This window comes from Dromiciops gliroides, chromosome 4, assembly GCF_019393635.1.
Source record: "Dromiciops gliroides isolate mDroGli1 chromosome 4, mDroGli1.pri, whole genome shotgun sequence".
Lineage (NCBI taxonomy): Eukaryota > Metazoa > Chordata > Mammalia > Microbiotheria > Microbiotheriidae > Dromiciops > Dromiciops gliroides.
In genome coordinates, this window is record NC_057864.1 from 143777542 (window position 1) to 143800225 (window position 22684).

Sequence of the window (22684 nt, forward strand, 5' to 3'; positions counted from 1 at the left end):
AGCCCCCAGGCTAGGGGTCAGAATCAGACATATGATTTCATTGACATAGAGAACCAATAGCATACTGGCAGGTTCAGTTTCTTGCCTAGAGTTACATGGACAGTATGTGTAAGAGATTCTAATTAAGGGGGCATCTTGGTGGCACAGTGGATAAAGCACTAGCCCTGGATTCAGGAGGACCTGCGTTCAAATCCAGCCTCAGACACTTGACACTTACTAGCTGTGTGACCCTGGGCAAGTCACTTGAGAGAGATGCTAATTAAATCCCAATCTTCCTTGTTCTGAGGCTTGGCTCTCTATCCACTTGACCCTCCTACTTCTCTAGATAGCCAAGGCCATGGGTTTTATTACTAGTTCCCCTGCTATATTTTGTTTCTTTTTTGTAGAAGCTGCTAGATCTTGTGCTATCCTGCTGTGGCTCCATAGTACTTGAATTCTTTCTTTTTGGCAACTTGCAATATTTTCTCCTTGACCTGGGAGCTCTGGAATTTGGCTATAATATTCCTAGGAGTTTTCCTTTGGGATCTCTTTCAGGAGGTGATTTGTGGATTCTTTCAATTTCTATTATGCCTTCTGCTTCTAGAATATCAGGGCAATTTTCCCTGACAGTTTCCTGGAAGATGATGTCTAAGCTGTTTCTTTGATCATGGTTTTCATGTAGTGCAATAATTCTCAAATTATCTCTCCTGGATCTATTTTCCAGGTCAGCAGTTTTTCCAAGAAGTTATTTCACATTGCCTTCTATTTTTTTATTCATTTGGATTTGCTTTATTGTGTCTTGGTTTCTCATAAAGTCACTAGCTTCCTTTCATTCAATCCTAATTTTTAGGCAGTTATTTTCATCAGAGAGCTTTTCCATTTGGCTTGTCAAACTGTTGACTTTATTCTCATGTCTTTCCTGCATTACCCTCATTTCTCTTTCCATTTTTTCCTCTACCTCTCAGACTTTATCTTCAAAATCCTTTTTGAGCACCTCTATGGCCTGAGATCAATTCATTTTTTTCTTAGAAGCTTTAGATGTAAGGGCTCTGATGTTGCTATCCTCTTCTGAGGGGGTACCTCAATCTTCCTTGTTACTGAAGAAGCTTTCTATGGTTTGCAACTTTCTCTACTTGCTCATCCTGCCCGTCTTTCACTTGACTTTTAACTCCTTCTTAGTGTGGGGTCCTGCTTCCATGATATACTGTCCCAAGCTTCAGGGATCCCAGGTGTTATGATTTAATGAGAGGCAGTTTCTTCACTTGCCTGGCCCTTTCTCTAGTCTGTAGATAACCCCAGGCCAACTTCCTAATCAACCACACAGCAAAACTTTATGTGCTGTGGTTGCTATCTCTGACAAGCCTGCACCCCTTCCCTACCTGGGCCACCACCACTCAAGGTTTCTTCCTGATTCCCTGCTTGGGTAGGACATCCAAATTCCCCCATAGCTCCTGCATACACCCCCACAGACTCCCCCCAGCCAGCTGTTCAGCCCTCTCACCAGATCGTGATATAAGTTTCAGCTGATTCGGAGGCTTTGGAGGTAAGTTTCTCTAGGGTAGGCTGCCTGGGGCTGTATCTGTGTTGGCGCGATTGTGGGGATGGACTCCACTCCCAGCCCAGCTCCCCCTTCTGCCAAACTTCCATGGTATTTTTAGCTGGAAAAGAATCTCAGCCATCTTTTTGTGGGTTCTGCTGCTCCAGGAGTTGTTTTCTGGCTGTTTGTAGTTTTGGAGGGGATAATTGTGTCAGGAAGTCTGAGCAGTTACTGCCTTCCCTCTGCCATCTTGGCTCCACCCCCCCAGAACCTATTTTGTTTCTTTAAAAACTTGTGAATAACTCAACAACTATTTTTCCTGTATTTTATTCTGTGACATCCACTTTAGGAGAGATACCTCCCTCTTTTCCTTTTCAGTTTTTTTGTGTGGTTTTTTTGGGTGGGGCAATGAGGATTAAGTGACTTGGCCAGGGTCACACAGCTAGTAAGTGCCAAGTGTCTGAGGCCGGATTTGAACTCAGGTCCCCCTGAATCCAGAGCCAGAGCTTTATCCACTGCACCACCTAGCTGCCCCTCTCCCACTACCACCTTTCAAGTTCGGTTTTTTTGTTTGTTTTGTTTTTGTTTTTGTTTTTTGCCGGGCTATGGGGGTTAAGTGACTTGCCCAGGGTCACACAGCTAGTAAGTGTCAAGTGTCTGAGGCCGGATTTGAACTCAGGTATTCCTGAATCCAGGGCCGGTGCTTTATCCACTGTGCCACCTAGCTGCCCCTCCCCCTTTCAGTTTTAAAGCCCTTTTTATTAGATGCGCAAGACTCCAGGCAAATACATTTAGGCCGATTTGTGTTATTTTCATTCTGTCCCTGACTAGGAACCTGTCAGTCTCTAATATACTTATGGACCCTTGTGAACTATGGTTATATGTGTACACTAGAAGTACCATGGTATGGTGAATTTAAAGCCAGGGAGCCACAGTTAATATCCTGATGACACTTTAGTACCTATATGACCTTGGACAACTCATTTAACTTCTCTGGGCCTTAGTTTCATCACTTGTGAGATGAAGGAACTGTACTAGACAGCCCTGAGGTGTCTTGGTCCCTTCTAGCACTAAATCTGTGATCTTTTGATTGATCCTCTCTGTCTTAGCCCTCTGAGCTCTGCAAATGTAGAAACTGTTCCTTTTCTAAGTACTAGCACAGTGCTCTGCTTGGGTTGAGTAAATGTTGTTGATTGAACAAATGAATTGAATCTATGAATCTGTTTATTATTATCTACCAGAACTTGATTCTTTGAAAAGAAGTGCCCTTAGGTGAGTGACAAAATGAAGAAACTGAATAAACTGTCTGGCATCCTCTGTTATTCTTTAATTTATGCTAAAAAAATATAAATTTACAAACTCATTCACCTAGTAATCTCAATTCACTATAAGTAAAAATAATCATCATTTCAATGTTAATGTTATATAACATGAGAATTGAGGGCTTTGCCATTGTTACTCAGAGACATTTAAAAATTCAATATGTGATATAAGAAAATAGCAAAATGAAATGGTCATTGATGTTAAAAATAATCATTCACATTTATATCATGTTTTACAGTTTTCTAAACAGTTACTATGTCCCCATCTTATAGATGAAGAAACTGAGACTTAGGTTAAGTGATATACCCCAGATTTAAAAAAAAAAAAAAAGCTGGGGGCAGCTATGTGGTGCAGTGGATAAAGCACCAGCCCTGGATTCAGGAGGACCTGAGTTCAAATCCATCCTCAGACACTTGACACTAGCTTTGTGATCCTGGGCCAGTCACTTAACCCTCATTAACCTGCCCCCCCCAAAAAAAACAAAACCTAACTTGAATTCATCTTCTGAGCACCATCTAGTCAATGATGCTTTCATTACTTCTCATAGAACTTAAAACTTATAATTTAAAATAATTAGAAGCATTTTTCAGTGGAAAAGTGTAAAATTTCTAACCTACGCACACACTACTTAAAATATATTCGAGAAATATAACCAAATGAAGCTAAAAACGAAAATTTCTCCCCACTTGTTTGTTTGTTTTAGGTTCGTGATGATGTGTACCACAGTATACTTACAAATAACCTCCCTAATCTTTTGGAATATGGGAACATCTCTGCTCTGACAAACCTGTGGTACACAGGACAAATTACTAACTTTGAATATTTGACCCACCTAAACAAACATGCTGGCCGATCCTTCAATGACCTCATGCAGTATCCGGTTTTTCCATTCATACTTTCTGACTATATTAGTGAAACACTTGACCTGAATGAGCCTTCTGTATACAGGTGAGTAGCTGTATTTAGGGCTTGGTACAATTCTTTTAAAAATTGACTACAAATATTTTACCTTCTACAATAGAGGTCATTTTATCAGTTCCTACACAAAGCCTTTGCTGATCTTCCCTGCCCCTTCCATGCCGTCACCATCCTGTTATTAGCACACTTTCTATTGAAATTATTCTATATCACTTTGTATGTATTTTATACATGTGTAAATATAAAATATTTTTACTTATACTTTTATTTTTATTTATTTGCATAAATATAAAATGCATTTCATAGTTCCTTGCACAAAAGTTTTATCCCCTCAGTAAAGTGTCTTGAGGACATTAGCATATAGCACAAGTATACACATGGTTGTTTATATCAAATTAGAAATGTAAATTTATGTGTGCTATTATAAACTAACTTTTAGAATGGAAAATGCTCAAAAACAAAGTGTAAGTTTATGTAAATATAATGGACAAATACTGAAGAAGTCTCAAAAGCAATGCTTTAATTGGATATCTTGCTAAATTCACGAAAATATATAGATTTGCTTGCTGAGCTTTAAATGTGGTATGGTGGGAAAAGCCAAGGATTTAGAGTCAAAGGACATGGGCTCAATTCTTGGCTCTTCTACTCACTATATGTACTTGGATAAGTCTCTTAACCTTTCTAGGTCTCAGTTTACTTATCTGGGCCATGAGGTCATTGGATTAACTGAACCCTGCAGCTGTGAATCCTTTGATCCACTATAGATCCCTATTGAGGTGCTAAATGCAGGCTTCTCAACCCAGTTAGATTTTCACATCAGACTGAATAGAATTCTGCTTTTCCTTATGGGCCCTCACTATTAATGCCAAACAAGGACTCTCTAAGCAGTAAGTGAAGCTTTATTCTTGGAAAATACTCCTGTTTGTAGCCCCTGCAGATTGGCAGAGACATCCTCCTCTACCTCTTTTGCTTTTGGGGAATGACCCCATCCCTTTGTGCTATTCATAAGTAAGTTCAGGTCAAGGAATGAGCTTTACTTTTGTGCCTCATATTTTTCTAGAGTACTTCTTCTGCTCTCTTTTTTGTCCAAATCGCACCCTAATTTATATCACTTATCTATATACATATTGGCACATTCCAATAAAATGTAGATCCTCAAGGGAACTTTGATCACTGCATTTGTGCATTTGTGCATTTGCTGTTGGGACATAATTATAAAATTTCTTATACATACTATATGCAACGTTTCTTAGTATCTGCCTAAACAGTTCATTTCCCTTTGCCCTGGTAAGCATTTATATGTCCTTGCTTTTGAATAGTTCATACTAAATTATTTTCCTAATTGATTGAATGCCTAGTATAGATTTTTCCTTTTCCGACTGGATCTTATTATTGCTACCATTTTGGAGTCAGAAGACTTGAGGAGTTCAATTCTTGGCTTCACAGCTTACTACTACCTGTGTTACTATTGCAGCATCTTGTAAACCCATTTCCTCACTGCAAAATAAGAATTATAATATTTTGGGCTATTGTGAGGTAATAACTGATATAAATAAATAATAGTCATAGCCTTCAGAGCTAAAAGAATCCTTAGTTATCATCTTTCTTGATTTCTTCTTTCTATAGATGAGGAAACTGAGGTCCACAGAGGTAAAGATTTTTGTCCAAGTTTATACAGGTATTAAGTAGCAGGGGGAGAATTTGGATTTAGATCCTTTGATTCTGAATTCATTTATCTTTCTGTTATACCATACTTTCTCTCAAAGTGGTATATAAATATGAATTATAATTATGTATTCCAAAGCTCATCATGATTAACTTTTGATACTACAGATCCCTTATTCTGGCTTTCTTAACTGTCCAATACAAAGAAATGCATATTTCTCTATTTACAGAGAGTTTTTCTCATCAAAGTCACCCACCAAACCTTGGTGCCATCCCAACAGGGTTACTGCTTTTTTATTTCTCAGTCAGTTAGTATTTAATAAACACTTACTATGTGCCATACATTGTATTAAGCACTGGGGATACAAAGAAAGACAAAAAAGAGAACAGCCCCCTGGTCTCTAGGAGCTCATGTCTGATTTTTTTTTTTTTGTCAGTGTCCTCAGTCCCTTTCCACAGGTATTTTGAGTGTTCTTTAAGATTTGCCTAAATCCACATTCACTTCAATCTACTTTGGACAAATATGTAAGGTTTCCAGAATAAATAATCACACTGAGATTTATTTATTTTGTTTTTGTTTTTAATTTTTGCAGGGCAATGAGGGTTAAGTGACTTGCCCAGGGTCACACAGCTAAGTTAAGTGTCAAGTGTCTGAGGTTGGATTTGAACTCAGGTCCTCCTGAATCCAACGCCAGTGCTTTATCCACTGTGCCACCTAGCTGCCCCACTGAGATTTATTTAAAGAAAAATTCTGCCTTGATAAGAGAAACCACACGTCAAAGTGTTGGCTGGTCCTGGCTCTCTAGCATGAAATGTAGGGTTAATGAAATTTAGTGTTTGGGAAATTTAACAACCTTTTCTTTAGTTTCTTTATCTATAAAGTCAGAGAGATGAACTACATGATCTCTAAGATCTGTTATAGCTCTAAAACTACAATCCTGTCATCCTATAATCTTAATTACCTCAAAAGTAGCCCCTATTATAGACTTGGAACCCAGGGAGAAGAGAGAACTGCCTAGAGTATATGATAAGGATGCTTCTATAGAAGACTAACTTTAGGGAACCCACTTTGGAAAATCATAGGGCCTAGAATTTAAACTTAAGGCCCTGGGGCAGCTAGGTGGCACAATGGATAGAGCACCAGCCCTGGAGTCAGGAGTACCTGAGTTCAAATCTGGCCTCAGACACTTAACACTTGCTAGGTGTGTGACCCTGGGTGAGTCACTTAACCCCAATTGCCTCACTAAAAAAAATAATAATAATAATAAAATAAACTTAAGGCCCTGTCCCTTTGATTTACAAAAGTCATAAGAGGATATTTCTCCCGAGTGAGCCATGTCATTATAAGTGTAAACCAAAATGATAAGTGTGCTTTTGGTGTGGTAAGTACAATTTGTTATTGCCTGACTTTGGTTATCCCCTCACACACACACACACACACACACACACACACACACACACACACACACACACACATTCATGTGTGCACATGTTCTCTCTTTCTTTCCTTATCCTTTTCTCTCCCTCTCTTTCCCCCACTCTCCCATCCCAACTTATCTCCTTTTCCTCCCTTCCAAGACTGAGGAATACCTTAGAGTAAACCTGTATTTATATAAATTCTTTATTGAGCCCACATAACTCCGGCCAAAAGGTATAAGGAATGGGCTTGCTCTGCTTACACAAACTTGAGAGAGAGAGAAAGTGTGTGTGTGTGTGTGTGTGTGTGTGTGTGTGTCTCTCTCTCTCATATCTGGATACCACAAAATATAATCATTAAGCCATATTCACCTTCCTTACCCACATCATTCTCCTAGGTGTCAGTCCTCCCCAAGTGTCTTTCAACTTTTCCTCCCAAATGTCTTAGTTTAGTTGTTTGCTCACATTATACAGTCATTAATATGCATCCGTTTAGCTCCTGCCCCTATCTCTCAGCAAAGGTTACTTTTATGCGGTGCATTAATCCAGGGGTTCACATCTATGTTCTGCTATCCCTTTCACAAGTACCTGCTTTTTTTCTTCTCCCTGTTCTAATTTAACTCAGATAACTAGTCATCATTCCTCATGTGTCCATAGAATGTATCCATAGCTACCACCTGAGTGGACAAAAGAATGGAAGATTAGTCACCACAGTTTTCTTTAAGCCATCAAGCACATTTAAACTTGTGCCTTTGGCCCTGTGCCAATACTTGCCCAATCCCTGTTTACTTTGTCACTCAGGTAGCTTAACCCCATAGCTGTCATAACAGAGAGAGCACTGAATTTGAAATCGAGGGACCTAAGTTGGAACCCCAGCCCCACATCTTGCTACCTATGTGACATTTTCTCATAAGTCATGGAGGCCAAACCTTTCATTAGGAGGAAAATAAGGCTTGATGCAGCAACTTGCACAGGGTCATACAGTTGTTAAACATAAGAAGTAGAACTGGATTACCGTGTCCAGCACTATCCACTGCCCTGAGCTGCCTCTGGGTCACTTGAAAATCTTTATCATTTTTTACAAGTCACTTAAAATCACAAGTCACTTAACATCTTTGTACTACATTGTCCTCATCTATAAAATGAAGAGTTTAGACCAGCAGGGTTCTCAGAGGTCCCTTTTAGCTCTATATACTGTGATTTTTTTTTCATAGTTTTAATCATGTGGATTTGAACTATGATTATATTTTGCCCAGGTATTTAGACTATTTGTAAAAGTGAAAGGACTTTATGTTCTTTGATGAGGTGAAGTACTCTATGAGAGTATATCCCTAGTTAAAGTAGATTATTAAAAAAGATTAGAAATAGGGTTATAGTAAAAAAAATTTAAATCATCCCTTTCGTTCTTGTTTTCTTCTCTTCCACTTTTCCTCCCAGTATACACACTCCTTGATCATAGACTTTAGTTTCCTTCCCTTCTTCATGCACAATTATAGAAACAGTATCACAATATAGATACAAATTAGCAAGTATTTACTGAGTCCCCGTCCTATGCTAGATTCTCTAGAATATAAAACAGGTCAAGACATGGCCCCAAACTACAAGGAACTTATAAATCAGTCTAGTTAGGCAGATGTGTAATATATACATGTAAAAATAGCAAGATAAGCACTAAATCACGCTCAATACAACCAGAAAGTAAATCCACATTTAATCAAGTGCTAATTGAATGGAATAAACAATAAAAGCAAAATAAGTTGGAAAAGTATGGACTGAAATAATCATGGAAGTCTTTGCTGCCAAGGGGAATTCTGCAAAAGTCAGAAAGAAGCACTGTCAGAGGAGAGCCCAAGGGACTTTGACTAAGAGTTATCAGCAGGCATTAGAATGTGCAGGTCATTCATAAGACGAGCACCAATAATTATCAACTCACCTATATACCAAACAGTTAAGTTCTGCATTCATGTGTTCTAAAATACTTTTATTTGGAGAAAATCAATGGAGATATTGCATAAATTAGTTCTGCCTCTAAAAGTCTTTTATACTATGTCTAAACAATAGATGAGGTAAACTTTCTTTCTTCCAGAATATTTATTGAGGATTAATATGCCCAGAGTACTATGGAAAGTTAATGGATAATTAAAAAGTATTCAACTATTTTCACCATTATTCTTTCCATTATAGAAATCTATCCAAACCTATTGCTGTACAGTATAAAGAAAAAGAAGATCGTTATGTGGACACCTACAAGGTGAGCCTTTGGTGTGAAATTACATTACAATTTATAAATGTCTTCCTTCTCTAATTTGAGAAATACAATGTTGTGTTATAGATTTAAGAGCTTAAATTTATTTTATGTACAAGTGTTTTTATTAATATGCTATATTGAATTATAATATTTCAATTATCAGAAAACACAATGAAGAGTATATTTATTATGACATCAGTTAAATGTTGTACACTTGATAGACCCAAAGATGAGTAACTATGATCTCTGAAATTCACTAAAAAAACTAGGGAGAAACAGATAATGAACTGTCTTGCTATTTATAGTCCTTAGATTTATTAATATATAATAATGTAGAGGACAGCTAGGTGGTGCAGTGGATAGAACACCAGCCCTGGAGTCAGGAGTACCCAACTTCAAATCCAGCCTCAGATACTTGACACTTACTAGCTGTATGACTCTTAACTCACTTTGCCCGTCCCTCCCCCCCCAAAGTAATAATGTGCACACACACACACACACACATATGTAAGTAATGTAATATAATGCATGTATACACACATACTATGTATGTGTACCATGTGTGTATTTATGTGCATAAATATAGACAGACATTTCAGTCTATATGATTATATAGAAATGTGCATATGTATGCCTTACAATAAATAACCTGAAACATCATCCTCCATGTTTCTGGACACACACTTTATGTGTTCAGTCATCGTCTATTACGGTGACACATTATATGGAGATTCACCATAATGAAATTTTTAAATTAAGGAATTAAATATGGTCTCAGAAGAATGATTCTATTGGGAATTCTAAAGATTTTTAGGCCAACTGTTGCATCTCATTACAGCATCTGTATATGAATAGCTAAGACAATAATGCTTTGTTCACATGGTGCCACCATTTCCATCTGCCAACATCAAGCAGAGCCGTGAGAGAGGCAGCCCTTGTCAGTGTATAATCAGTCTGCCCGATTTTATTATGAGAAACAGGCTAGAACTATCTATAGAATGTGAGAGAAGTAACAGGCATTAAATACTAAGAAAAATGACATACCTGCAGGAGAGAAAACAGTAATAATAAATTACTATCCATTCTTCAAATCAGAATGCAGCTGCAGTATGTTGCAGCTATATAAGAAAACTAGGAAAAGTATTTATGTGTGTATATTATGTGTGTGTGTGTGTGTGTGTGTGTATATATATATATACACATATACACACATATACATATATGTATTTCTGAAAATATCCTTTTAATTATACATTGTACTAATGATATGATATCCATGTAAGGGTTAATACATTAATACATTACAAATAATTAGCACCTTGAAGGGATAAATTTATTAGACTTCTTTCCAACAAACTTCAATTCCCTTCAGTAAACATTTATTAAACACCAACTATGGGCCAGGCATTGTGCCTTATTCTGGGAATACAAATAAGTTTAAAAAAAAACAAAGACAGTCCCTGTCCTCAAAATACTTATAATTTATTGAGGAAAGATAACACACAAAAGGAAACTGGAAAGTGCAGAGAAGTGGGTGATACCTGGGTGTACCCTAGCATAGTGGCATCTTGTTCCATGGAGTTGAAACCAGGCACAGCTACAGATAGAGAGCGGGGAGAGGTGGAAGTTCATTTTCTTCCCTCTAGAAAGGAAAGCTTGGGAGGAACAGGAAGACAAGAGAATGCAGAACAGGCAAGGTTTGAGAGAGAAGAAGAACCAGAGAAAGGTGCTAAACATGTCCCTACTTGGAAATCGGTGCCTGGGATATCTGAGATAGTGTGAGGGGTGATCACCAGGTAATTGGGGAGGGTGTGCTGAGAAGAACTCTGAAAAGGGAGGTGGAAGGGTCACACACATGCACCTTACCTACTTTTTTGCCCAGATAGCAGTCATGCCACACCTTTTGACTTCTTTTCTTTCAATCTTAGTATTTGGAAGAGGAATATCGAAAAGGAGCTCGAGAAGATGACCCCATGCCTCCTGTGCAACCTTACCACTATGGGTCACATTATTCAAACAGCGGAACTGTGCTTCACTTCCTGGTTAGAATGCCTCCTTTTACAAAAATGTTTTTAGCCTATCAAGGTAATTTTTTTTGGTTACTATTTTTAAAAGGTACATACGCAAAAAATGTTAATATGTTTACTGACCTCCTTCAACATTATGGTGTGCCTCTAGTAGTAATATTAAATATTACCTTTCGTGATTTTATAATATTTGATAATACTCCCTATTAACCTTCCTGTTTCTAGAGTAAAGAACTCTAATTTCTTTATTCTTTCAGAATACTTGCCTTATCACTATAGGTATTCCCTATAGTAACAGTTCTGCAGATTATCACATTTAGCCATCTTCACATGTTGGATGATTTTTGCCTAGGTCTTACAGTGAATCTATCAGAAGGGATCACCACAGTGCATTGGACGTCTTCACTAGATCCTTTAATACTCCATAGGTCACAGTGTAGAACTTGAATGGTCCATCTCAGCTTTGGAAGGGGCCTCATCAGCCATCTGTCTATATTTATCATCTAATAGCAAATCTGGCTAGATACTGAATGTTCAACTTCCAGTTCCCTCTCCTCGTCGCCTGGCTTATAATCCTTCCCAACTCCTGCTCTCGTACTAGGACATACATACTGATGCCTATTTCTTCTCATAGCCTAACTTCTCAGTTCCTTAATTACTCATTTGCTGCAACATACCCCACCGCTCTGTCTCAGCTACAAGCAAAGATGTTTATACCCTTGATTAGCCATCCCTTACAGATGTTCTCCTTCCACATTGATGAACTGTGCAATTCCCTTATCTGATCACAACTGGATATTGTCATTCCACCTCTCCCTGTGTTTTACAACCCTGAACCTCTCTCTTTACCATCACTATGCCCACCAACCCCTCTACCCTTCTCAGGCCATCATCCTAGTATTAACTACACTTTCCTCCCTTGTCCGTCTTAACCCATGATGAACCTCTACACTGGCCTCTTGAGTCCATTGCACTCTTACATATTTTGCTGATCTTGCCAAGTGTCAGCCCTGGAGTCCTCCCACCATCTGCTACCTTTGCTTCTATTCATTTGCTGGCTGAATGAAACTAGAGAAAATCACAAAACTGGGCTGACCAGGTCCACTACAGATTTATGTTACATAATCTCAACTGGACCCTCACTGCAACAAAGCAATCCTTATTCATTTCCCTAATTTACTACATCCTTCCTCAAACCTCTCCCCCACCTCTTGCTTTGAGAACCTTGCCTTATAATTCTCTGAAAATTATGCTATTTGCTGAGAAGTCTCTTTTTTCTCCTCATCTTTTTTTTTCCCTCCTCATCTTATATCAGTCACATGCTTTCTGCCGCTATCCCTGCCTTACATGAAGAGGTGGCCCTTCTTGCCGAGGCAAACCCCTTCTGTGTAAACAAGTCATCCCATTCTATCCTGTCTTCTCCAGTCTATCGCCATGTCTATCATCCCTATTCTCACTAATTTTCAGTCTCTCCCTGTCTACTCATTGCTTCCCTACTGCCTAGAAACATGCCCATGTCTCTCCCACCCTTAAATAATTTTCACTTAATCCATTTATCCCTGCTACCTCTCATCCTGAATCTTTCCTTCCTCTTGTGTTTAAACTCCTTGAAAATGAAATCTTCAATTAGAACCTCTATTTCTTTTTCTCTTACTCTTTTTTGTAGTTCAGATTCCTTACCATTCAATTTTAGATTCTATTCTTATCTTTTTTGAAAATTCTTAAGATATTTTTCTCTCTCCAGTCCTGTGCTACCTTTCCCATTCTCCAGTTTTTCAGATATCACTGATAGTATCAACAATCAGATCTACCAGATTTCAGCATGCATGGAAAGGTAACAACCTAATTGAGGGCAATGAGTTGATATCTTACAATCTCACTAACTCAGGTATGAGTTGTTAGTCATTTTTGTTGTTCCATTTCCACTGGAAAGTTTATTTTGTATGGTAGAGAAAACAGAAGAAAATTAAAAATTGAACAACTCTTCTCTCTGTCATCCATTGCCATCATTACCTTTATCCCACTTAATGGTCCTACTCTTTTGATCATCTTCTTCAAAAATAACAAAAAGAGGAGAGGAGGACAACAAAAAAATATGACTTTTTGTTATCCTTAGCCGTCTTCACTTAGCCTCAACTTATTCTAAACTTGAATATTCCTAACACTCTTCTTAAAATTATTACTATGCTTCTCCTTTGTTTCCTTTATATTCCCTTCATACAAATATACTCTTTTAATATACAATGGTGCCACCCTGGGTAAGTCATTTAACCCCAATTGCCTCACCCCCCAAAAAAATATATACAATGGTGCCCACCCCTTTTTTTCTATCTTGTTTCTTTTTTGAATAAGCTAAATCCATGATCAATAGATAATAGATATACCTTATTCAAAAGCTATCACTATGCTATTCTACTTCCTTTTCTGATCTTGCAGTTCCAGGAAAGTATAATCAATGGTATAAGATGTTGGTCTATATCTAGTTTCAGCCAGACTGCTTTCCAGTTTTCCCAACTATTTTTGTCAAATAGCGAGTCAGTTCCCCAAACACTGATAACAAAGGCATCACTTGCTCCTCTTCTATCTCTTCCTCTTTGTTTTTGGTTTTTTGTTGTTATTGTTGGCTTTTTTTGTTTGGTTGGTTGTTTTTTGCAGGGCAATGGGGAGTTAAGTGACTTGCCCAGGGTCACACAGCTAGTAAGTGTCAAGTGTCTGAGGCCAGATTTCAACTCAGTTCCTCCTGAATCCAGGGCCAGTGCTTTATCCACTGCGACACCTAGCTGCTCCCTGCTCATTTGTTTTTTGTAATCTGTTCTGTAATCTAGATCTCCTTTCTTGCAGCTTTTTTTTCATTGTTGCTCGACCTTTTTTACTTCCAAATGAATTTTTATATATTTTTCTAGTTCTGTGAAATAATCTTTTGAAAGTTTTATTGATGTGGCAATGAATAAGCAAATTAGTATATAGGTAGGACTGTCATTTTTATTATATTAGTTCAGAACTAACCATAAACAATTAATATTTCTTTAGCTATTTAGAACTGTCATTATGTAAAGAGTATTTTGTAGTTGTATTCATATAATTCTTGTGTATGTCTTTACAGGTATTTTATATTTTCTGTAAATTTTGTTGGTAATATATCAATAGTATTCCCTTACATTCATATATCACAACTTGTTCAGCCATTCCCTAATTGATGGGCAACCCCTCAATTTCCAATTCCTTGCCACCACAAAAAGAGCAGCTATAAATATTTTTGTGCATGTGGGTCCTTTTCCCTTTTCCATGATCTCCCTGGGGAAAAGACCTAATAGTGGTATTGATATTATATCTTGTCAAAAGCTTTTTCCATATCAATTGATATAATGTTAGAATTTTGTTGTTGTAGCTGTTAATGTGGCTAAATATGTTTATGATTTCCCTAATACTAAACTAGCCCTGCATTCCTGGTATAAATGAAGCTTAGTTATAGTATATAATCTTTGTGATAGGTTGCTGTAGTCTTGTTGATAATTATTTTATTTAGAATTTTTATACCAACATTCATTAGGAATTTAGGGGTTTTTTAAGTCCTCTGTTTCTAGTTCTATTAATCTGAGCATTTTATATTTATGTACATGTTAATCAATTTCATTTAGTTGGTCAGTTTTATTGGCATATAATTGGGCAAAATAGTTTCTCATCATTTCTCTTATTTCTTCATTGTTTGTGAATTTACCTTTTTTGTTTTTGGCATTGGTAATTTGGTAATGGTAATTCTAGATCAAAGAAAAAATATTGCAAGCAGCAAGATTCTTTTTTTTTTTTTTTTTTTTTTTTTTTTTTAGTGAGGCAATTGGGGTTAAGTGACTTGCCCAGGGTCACACAGCTAGTTTGTGTTAAGTGTCTGAGGCCGGATTTGAACTCAGGTACTCCTGACTCCAGGGCCGGTGCTTTATCCACTGCGCCACCTAGCTGCCCCAAGATTCTTTTTTTAAAAATCAAATCAGTTAACAGTTGATCTTTTTTAAAAAACCTAGCATCTAGTTTTATTTATTGATTCAGTGTTTTTTTGTGGGGCAGGGAGGGTTAAGTGACTTGCCCAGAGTCACATTGCTAGTAAGTGTCAAGTTTCTGAGGCCAGATTTGAACTTAGGTCCTCCTGAATCCAAGGCCCATGCCACCTAGCTGCCCCCTGTATCTCTTTTAATGATTAATTTTTGCTTTTGCTTTACTTGAGATTGATTATTTCCCTTGCCTTTTTTGCTTCAACTGAAGCATAATAGATTTTGTACCAGCCCATTATTTTAGTTCTGTGTGCATTTTTCTGTTTCAAGTGTGTTTCTTAAAAGCAGTATATTGTTGGGTACTGTTTTCTAATCCATTCTGTTATCCCCTTCTGTTTTATGGGCAAATTCATTTCATTCACATTTACAATTTTGATTGTTAAATTGTATGCTTTCCTTCCTTCTGTTTTTGTATACTTTTTCCTTTTCTTTGTTTCCCATACCTTTTTTTATAAATAATAGGGTGGTAAGAGAGAATAAGTTCAGTACCAGTGCTTTCAGTTAGGTGTAGTCTGCTTCTGTTTCCCTACCCTTTTTCTCATTTCCTCACCCATAGCCAAATAACAGTGTTTATCTTTTATTTCTTTTCTTTTAAGAACAACTTTGTATTCTAGTCTCCTTAGTTAGAATTTGTTTTGCTTAAAACTAATCCTTCCCTTAATCTAACATTCCTTATATTTTCCCTTTTCCCTTCTCCCTGTTAAATGAAATGTATTTCAGTACCTAACTGTATATGTATTCTTCCTTGCTTTTACTATTTCAGTTGAGAGTGAAGTTCAGGCATCACTTGCTCCTCTTCTATCTCTTCCTCTTTGTTTAAATCTCTGCTTGGCCACCCCAGTTATGTCAGATAATTTTTCCTATCCTTCCTCTCTCTTTCAACATCCCACTTCTCTTCCCTTTCCTTTCCATTCTTCGGTTAAGCTCATCAAAACAGAACCATTCTTAGGTCCTCTGTCTAATTAGACTCCATGATCCACAGTGATGATAGAGTTCCAAAGAGCTATATTAGCAAGTAAACAGTTTATTTTTATTTAGTTACTTTTGATTGCTTGCTCATGTCTTCCTTCTTAATGTTTCTCTTGCTTTCTGTGTTTATATTTCAAAATTTCTACACAGTTGTGATCTTTTTATGAGGAATGCTTGGGAGTTCTATATTTCATTTAAGGTCCATTTTTTCCTTTTATGATTATACTCGGTTTTACTAGGTAAGTTCTTCTTTATTGTAAATCTTCTTTTTCTTTCTGGAACATCATATTCCAAATTCTCCACTTCTTTATAGTGAAGGCTGGAAAAGTATGTATAATCCTGACACTGGCTCCTCAGTACTTGAAATGTGGAAGTTCTGACTTTTGGCTCTGATATTCCTTAAAATTTTGATTTGGGGATTTCTTTCAAAAAGTAAACTTTGCCTTTGGTTTTAAGGAATCTGAGAAGGTTTTTGTTTGGTTGGTTGATTCTTTATTTTTATGATTTTTTGAAATACAATATCTGGGCTTTTTTTCTTGGCCATAGCTTTCAAATAGTTCATTGAATATTAAACAATCTCTCCTTAGTCTGTTCTCCAAGGCAGTTGTTTTTGCTTACATTTTCTTTTTTTTTTTCAGTCTTTTCAATTTGTTTTAATGTTTCTAGTTGTTTCATAGAGTCATTTACTTCTATTTGGTCCATTCTCATTTTTAGGGAGTTTTTTCCTTGCCTAAAATTATTATGTCTTATTACAAGCTATTGTTTCCATAATTTTTTTTCCATAGCTCTCATTTCTTTTCCCACTTTTTTCTCTAGTGCTCTCATTTGGTTTTTAACATGATTTTTTTAAACTCTAAAAAACAAAACAAACAAACAAAAACACTTTTTGCTTCTTCTTTTCCAGGAATGCTAATTGAACTCATGCCCATGCTGTTTTATCTTCTACTATTTGCTTGTTGATATTTTGGAGTCATTCTTTCCCTCTGGGTGTATATCTTGTACATTCCTATCACCATAATAGTCTTTTGTTTTTTAATTTGTTTTGGTTTGGTGGGGGTTTGTTGGTTTTGGTTTGTTTTGGGTTTGGGGTTTTGGATGTTTTTTGCAGGACAATGAGGGTTAAGTGACTTGCCCAGGGTCACACAGCTAGTAAGTTCAAACTTGAACTCAGGTTCTCCTAGATCCAAGGCCAGTGCTTTATCCACTGTGCCACCTAGTTGCCCCCACCATAATAGTGGGGGGGGGGCAATTGGGGTTAAGTGACTTGCCCAGGGTCACACAGCTAGTCATTGTTAAGTGTCTGAGGCTGGATTTGAACTCAGATCCTCCTGAATCCAGGGCCGGTACTCTATCCACTACACCACCTAGCTGCCCCATATAATAGTCTTTTATGGTGGGATATTTTTGTTTGTTTCTTTGATCATTCTTCTAAACTTCTTCCTCCTAACTTCTGTTTTTATATTAGGTCTGGGCTCTGCATATTTCTTGGGGTAATATCTGGACTGTTGGTCAAGAACAAACCCAAACAGGGGCGGCTAGGTGGCACAGTGGATAAAGCACCGGCCCTGGATTCAGGAGTACCTGAGTTCAAATCCGGCCTCAGACACTTAACACTTACTAGCTGTGTGACCCTGGGCAAGTCACTTAACCCCAATTGCCTCACTTAAAAAAAAAAAAAAAAAGAACAAACCCAAACCTAAAAAAGTTTTAGAGATAAGTTTAAATTGTTCAGCAAAGTGGGGAGCCAAAAAAAGGTGTGGCCTGGCCCCTGAGTCTTTTTATGTTACATAGAGTTCATACAAGAGCACAAGGGCACAAGCGCTGTACATAGGCAGTCTCCAAATAGGGTATATGGGTTGCTTAAGATATATATCAGTAGGTAACCTCAAGCATTTCAGCGAGATGTTGGTACTGTTCAAATACTGGCTTTGGGTGAGGCCCAAGCATCCCAATAAAGGTTAATACAATTGAAAATTATTACAATATAAAGTTATAAAAGATTATTACAATGAAATTTTTCCCACAGGGTTCAGCTTCTGTCTACTGCTTTCTTAGAGTACTGAGTGGTATGTTACTCCAGGGGCAACTCAGGCTGAGCTACAAGCCTTCAGTGCTCGCACAGTGATCTTATCCAAGGCCACATCTGATCACTGCTCTTTTGGTCTGATCAGGATTCGTTCTGGTACCCTTTCTAGAACTTCGTGAAGGAATTATATTGCATGGAGCTCAGCCTGACTTCTTCCTGCTACTTCTTCATCTAGACACAGTCTAGGGCCTGTCTGTTTTAAGTGGTCATGAATCTCATTGCATAGTTCTGGTAGTATTCTTATACTTGATTCAATCACTTAAATGTCACCAACAAATTGATCCATCTAGAGGATTTCACTCTCTATAGGGATTTCCTCTTCCAATTGGATTCTGCACTGGTTGATTTCTAGTCTCTTTGCACTATCGTCCATCTTCCACTCAGTTGCCAAAGTGATCTTCCTAAAGCATGAATCTGATCATGTCATCCCTACCCCCATGCAAGAAAGTCAGTTGCTCCCCTCTTACCTCCAGGATCAGAATAGTTTTTCTTGTTCAGTTGTTTTAGTTGTATCTAACTTTTTGTGTATTTTTAATCTGTTCTAGCTGCTCTCCTGGCTTCATCTTTTTAAATGGCATTTCTACTTCCTAAGATTTCACATTGAATATGGAGGTATTTAAGTTCAAATGTAGATTTCCCATTGTCATTGATGAAAACACTGGCATACATTTTTCATGTTTTCTATTTTCCTAGCAAGTTCTACAAATGCTCTTGGCATGATCTGACTTAGTTCAGTATCATGCCAAACTTTCAGTAAACTTTTTTTTAAAGTTTTAATTTAACAAGCTTCAGCAAACATTTCAGTTTATAAAGAAGAAAAGAGAATTGTATGTGAAAGTGAAATGTTACACAGTTTTTTTTTAAATGTATATTTAACAAAGTAGTAACAAAGTTGTCCAGTTTGTTTCTGTCCCTGTCTGAATTTCTTTATTAGTTTTGGGGTTATTGGGTTTTTTTTAAACATCTTATTTATGCTCTCTCTTTTTTTTGCATCTCTATAACTATTCACTAATTCTTTCCCATTAATAGAAGTTTCCTTAATAATTCCTTAATAATTATTTGAAAAAGATAAATCAACACATTGGCCATGTCTGAAAATATGCCTCATTCTGAACCTCTATTCTATTATCTCTCTGCCAGAGCTTATTTAAGTATCATTCTTCAGAAGTCATGATTGGTCACTACATTCATCAGAGTTCTGAATTTTTTCAGAGTTGTTTTGCTTTACATTATTGTGGTCACCATGTACATTGTTCTCCTAGTTTTTCTTATTTTACTCTGTATCATTTCATGTCTTTCTTCTCATTTCTTTAAATCCTGCATAGTTATCATTTTTGTGGTGTAGTAATACACCTCCGTCTGTTGTTCACCCATTCTCCAATTCATGGGCACCCTGTTGTGTTTCTAGAGTTTTCCTCTATAATTAAAAAGTGCTGCTATAAATATTTTTGCAAATATCGTTTTTTTCTCTGTCTTCAACTGCTTTGAATTTGTAATAGTGGAATCGCTAGGTGAAAGAGCACATTTTTTAGCTTTTTAAGTATAATTCCAAATTAGACAACTTTTTTTTTCTGGATAAAGTTGTTTCTTTTTTGACTTTCTGCCTGTTAAAATTCTGAAGGAAGTGATCATAAAATCAATGACTTTTCCTTTATCCATTTCCCTTTTTTTCTTTGGATTAAAGTTATTATGATACTATGTAGTACCATCGTTATCTTTTTCATTATTATCCTTTATCATTTTTATCCTTTCATCTGATTTTATATTTATAATCTTTGCTTTTATTAGCTGATCATCTGACTACTCTGAAACAACTGATTCCAAAGTGACTTTCACATCATCATCATTTCTGCCTATTCAAAGGATATATTATCTTTGTAATATTCATTGCTCACCATGTCTTGACATTCTTCTTGAAGAAAGTATTAAGGGAACACAAACATGAATCTTTTCTGAACCAAGCCATTGGCTTCTTTAATTTCTTAATCCTGAATCAGATTTTCCAACCTATTTTTTATATTTTCCCCTTTATATTATTTTACTTTGAAGTCACCCAGTGTCCATGTATATGTTGACTTGGTTGGAATTTTTTAATTGTTTGTAGATTTTGTTTATCTTTTCATCCAGTATAACAAATGCTGGCACATAAGAAAGTTATCTTCAGAGTGGTCTTTTTGCTTATATTTTATCAGGAATGTTGCTAAGGAAATCTAAATGATATTTCTTTTTCCCTTGGACTCAATGAAACCATCTCTTTTATCTCTTTCTCCAAGGAAGATGGAATTATCGTTTCATTTAGCTGAAAATTCTTTGTATCATGCTTTCATTTGTAGTGAAAATATCCATATTAGTATGGTTCATTCCCTCCAGTTATATATTTAGTTGTTAGATATTGAACAAGAATCTTAAATTTAGTATAGCAAGAGTTAAATTAATGTTTATACACAGTCTAAAAACTGATTCTGGGTATCCTCTGCCCCCTTTTCCACCTCTCTGCCAATACCCCAAGGAAGTGGAATTACACAGAACAGAAGCCAAATCTTAATATTTTCTTTTATTTCTTGAGTTGCCATAAGTAAAGAATTCATCACTCAGCAGTTAACCTACTAACCTTTATAACATGATAGAACCTTCCAGAACCTGCCCTCTGATGACAAATCCTTTGTGAATCTCGAATCACCTCTCAACCACTGTTGCTTTGCCAGAAAAGTGCAAATTCTGGCAGGTTCTACCATGTTGCAAAAGTTCTTAAAGACTGCCAGAATGTCCTCCCAGCTCTGCTCACTTCACTATATATCAGTTCATGAATCTTTCCAGGTTTTTCTGGGATTGTCCTGTTTGTCATTTCCTATAGCTCAAGACAATTCCACCACAATCATATACCACAGCTTCTTCTGTTATTCCTCAATTGATGGACATTCCCTCAATTCTCAATTCTTAGCCACCACAAAGAGTTGCTTTAAATATTTTTTGTACAATTTTCCCCCTTTTCTCTTTTTCATGATTGCTGTTGTTAAATGTTTCACTTCTATCCTCTTCCCTTCCCCAAGATATTTATTCTATTATCCATCTTCTTTCATCCTATCCCTCTTCAAAAGGGATTTGCTTCTGTCTGTTCCCTCCCCCAATCTGCCCTTCCTTCTTTTGCCCCTCTCTCTCATACCCTTCCCTTCCTATTTTCCTGCAGGATTAGAGAGATTACTCCACCCAATTGAGTGTGTATATTATTCCCTCCTTGAGCCAATTCTAATGAGATTGAGGTCTTTGAGCCAATTCTGATGAGTGTTAGGCTCATTTACTGCCCAGATTAAATAGATTGCTCCACCCAGTTGGGTGTGTGTGTGTTAGTTCCTCCTTGAGGTAACTCTGATGAGTTTAAGGTCTTTGAGTATTTTCTGATGAGTGTAAAATTCATTTACTAGCCTGTTCTTCCCCACTCCATAAGCCTTTTCCTGTTTCTTTCATGTAGGATTTCACCTCTGCCCTTCCACTTCCCCAGTGCATTCCCCTCAACCCTCAAATTAACCCTAAAGATGTAATCATGGGGCAGCTAGGAGACACAGTGGACAAAGCATGCACCCCAGACCCAGGGAAATCCCAGCCAAAACCCAACCTTAAACACAAGACAGTCACCCACTGCACAACCTCAGGTATGACCCCAACTCCAATGTTTTATGGTTCTCTAGGGTCTTGTATTTGAAAGTCAGATTTGCCATTCAGTTCTGGTCTTTTCATCACAAATACCTGAAAGTCCTCTTTTTCATTAAAGTCCCATTTTTTCCTATGAAAGATTATGATGAGTTTTGCTGGGTAGGTGATTCTTGGTCGTAACCCCAATTCCTTTGCCCTCTGGAATATCATATTCCATGCCCTCTGGTCCTTTAATGTAGAATCTGCTAGATCTTGTGCTATCCTGACTGGGGCTCCACAGTACTTGAAATCTTTCTTTTTGGCAGCTTGCAATATTTTCTCCTTGACCTGAGAGCTCTGGAATTTGGCTATAATATTCCTAGGACTTTTCCTTTTGGGATCTCTTTCTGGAGGTGAATGGGGGATTCTTTTAATTTCTATTTTAGCTTCTGCTTCTAGAATTTCAGGGCAATTTTCCCTCAGAATATCTTGGAAGATGATGTCTAAGCTCTTTCCTTGATCACGGTTTTCATGTAGTGCAATAATTTTCAAATTATCTCTCCTGGACCTATTTTCCAGGTCAGCAGTTTTTCCCAGAAGATATTTCACATTGCCCTCTATTTTTTTATTCATTTGGATTTGCTTTATTGTATCTTGGTTTCTCATAAAGTCACTGGCTTCCATTTGTTCAATCCTAATTCCTTAGGCAATTATTTTCATCAGAGAGCTTTTGTACCTCCTTTTCCATTTGGCCAATTTGGCTTTTCAAGCTGTTGACTTTTTTCTCATGTCTTTCCTGCATCACACTCATTTCTCTTTCCATTTTTTCCTCTACCTCTC

The 22684-nt window shown here is 37.1% G+C and overlaps 1 protein-coding gene across 1 annotated transcript in view; it reads left to right on the forward strand.

Moving 5' to 3' along the window:
* LYST (lysosomal trafficking regulator) overlaps nt 1–22684 on the forward strand; it is a 205181-nt gene that overhangs the window by 147542 nt on the left and 34955 nt on the right. Inside the window, exons 40-42 of the mRNA XM_044002844.1 lie at nt 3543–3787; nt 9023–9089; nt 11015–11171. Of these exons, the coding sequence (XP_043858779.1) occupies nt 3543–3787; nt 9023–9089; nt 11015–11171 (469 nt within the window). The remainder of the gene's footprint in view (nt 1–3542; nt 3788–9022; nt 9090–11014; nt 11172–22684) is intronic.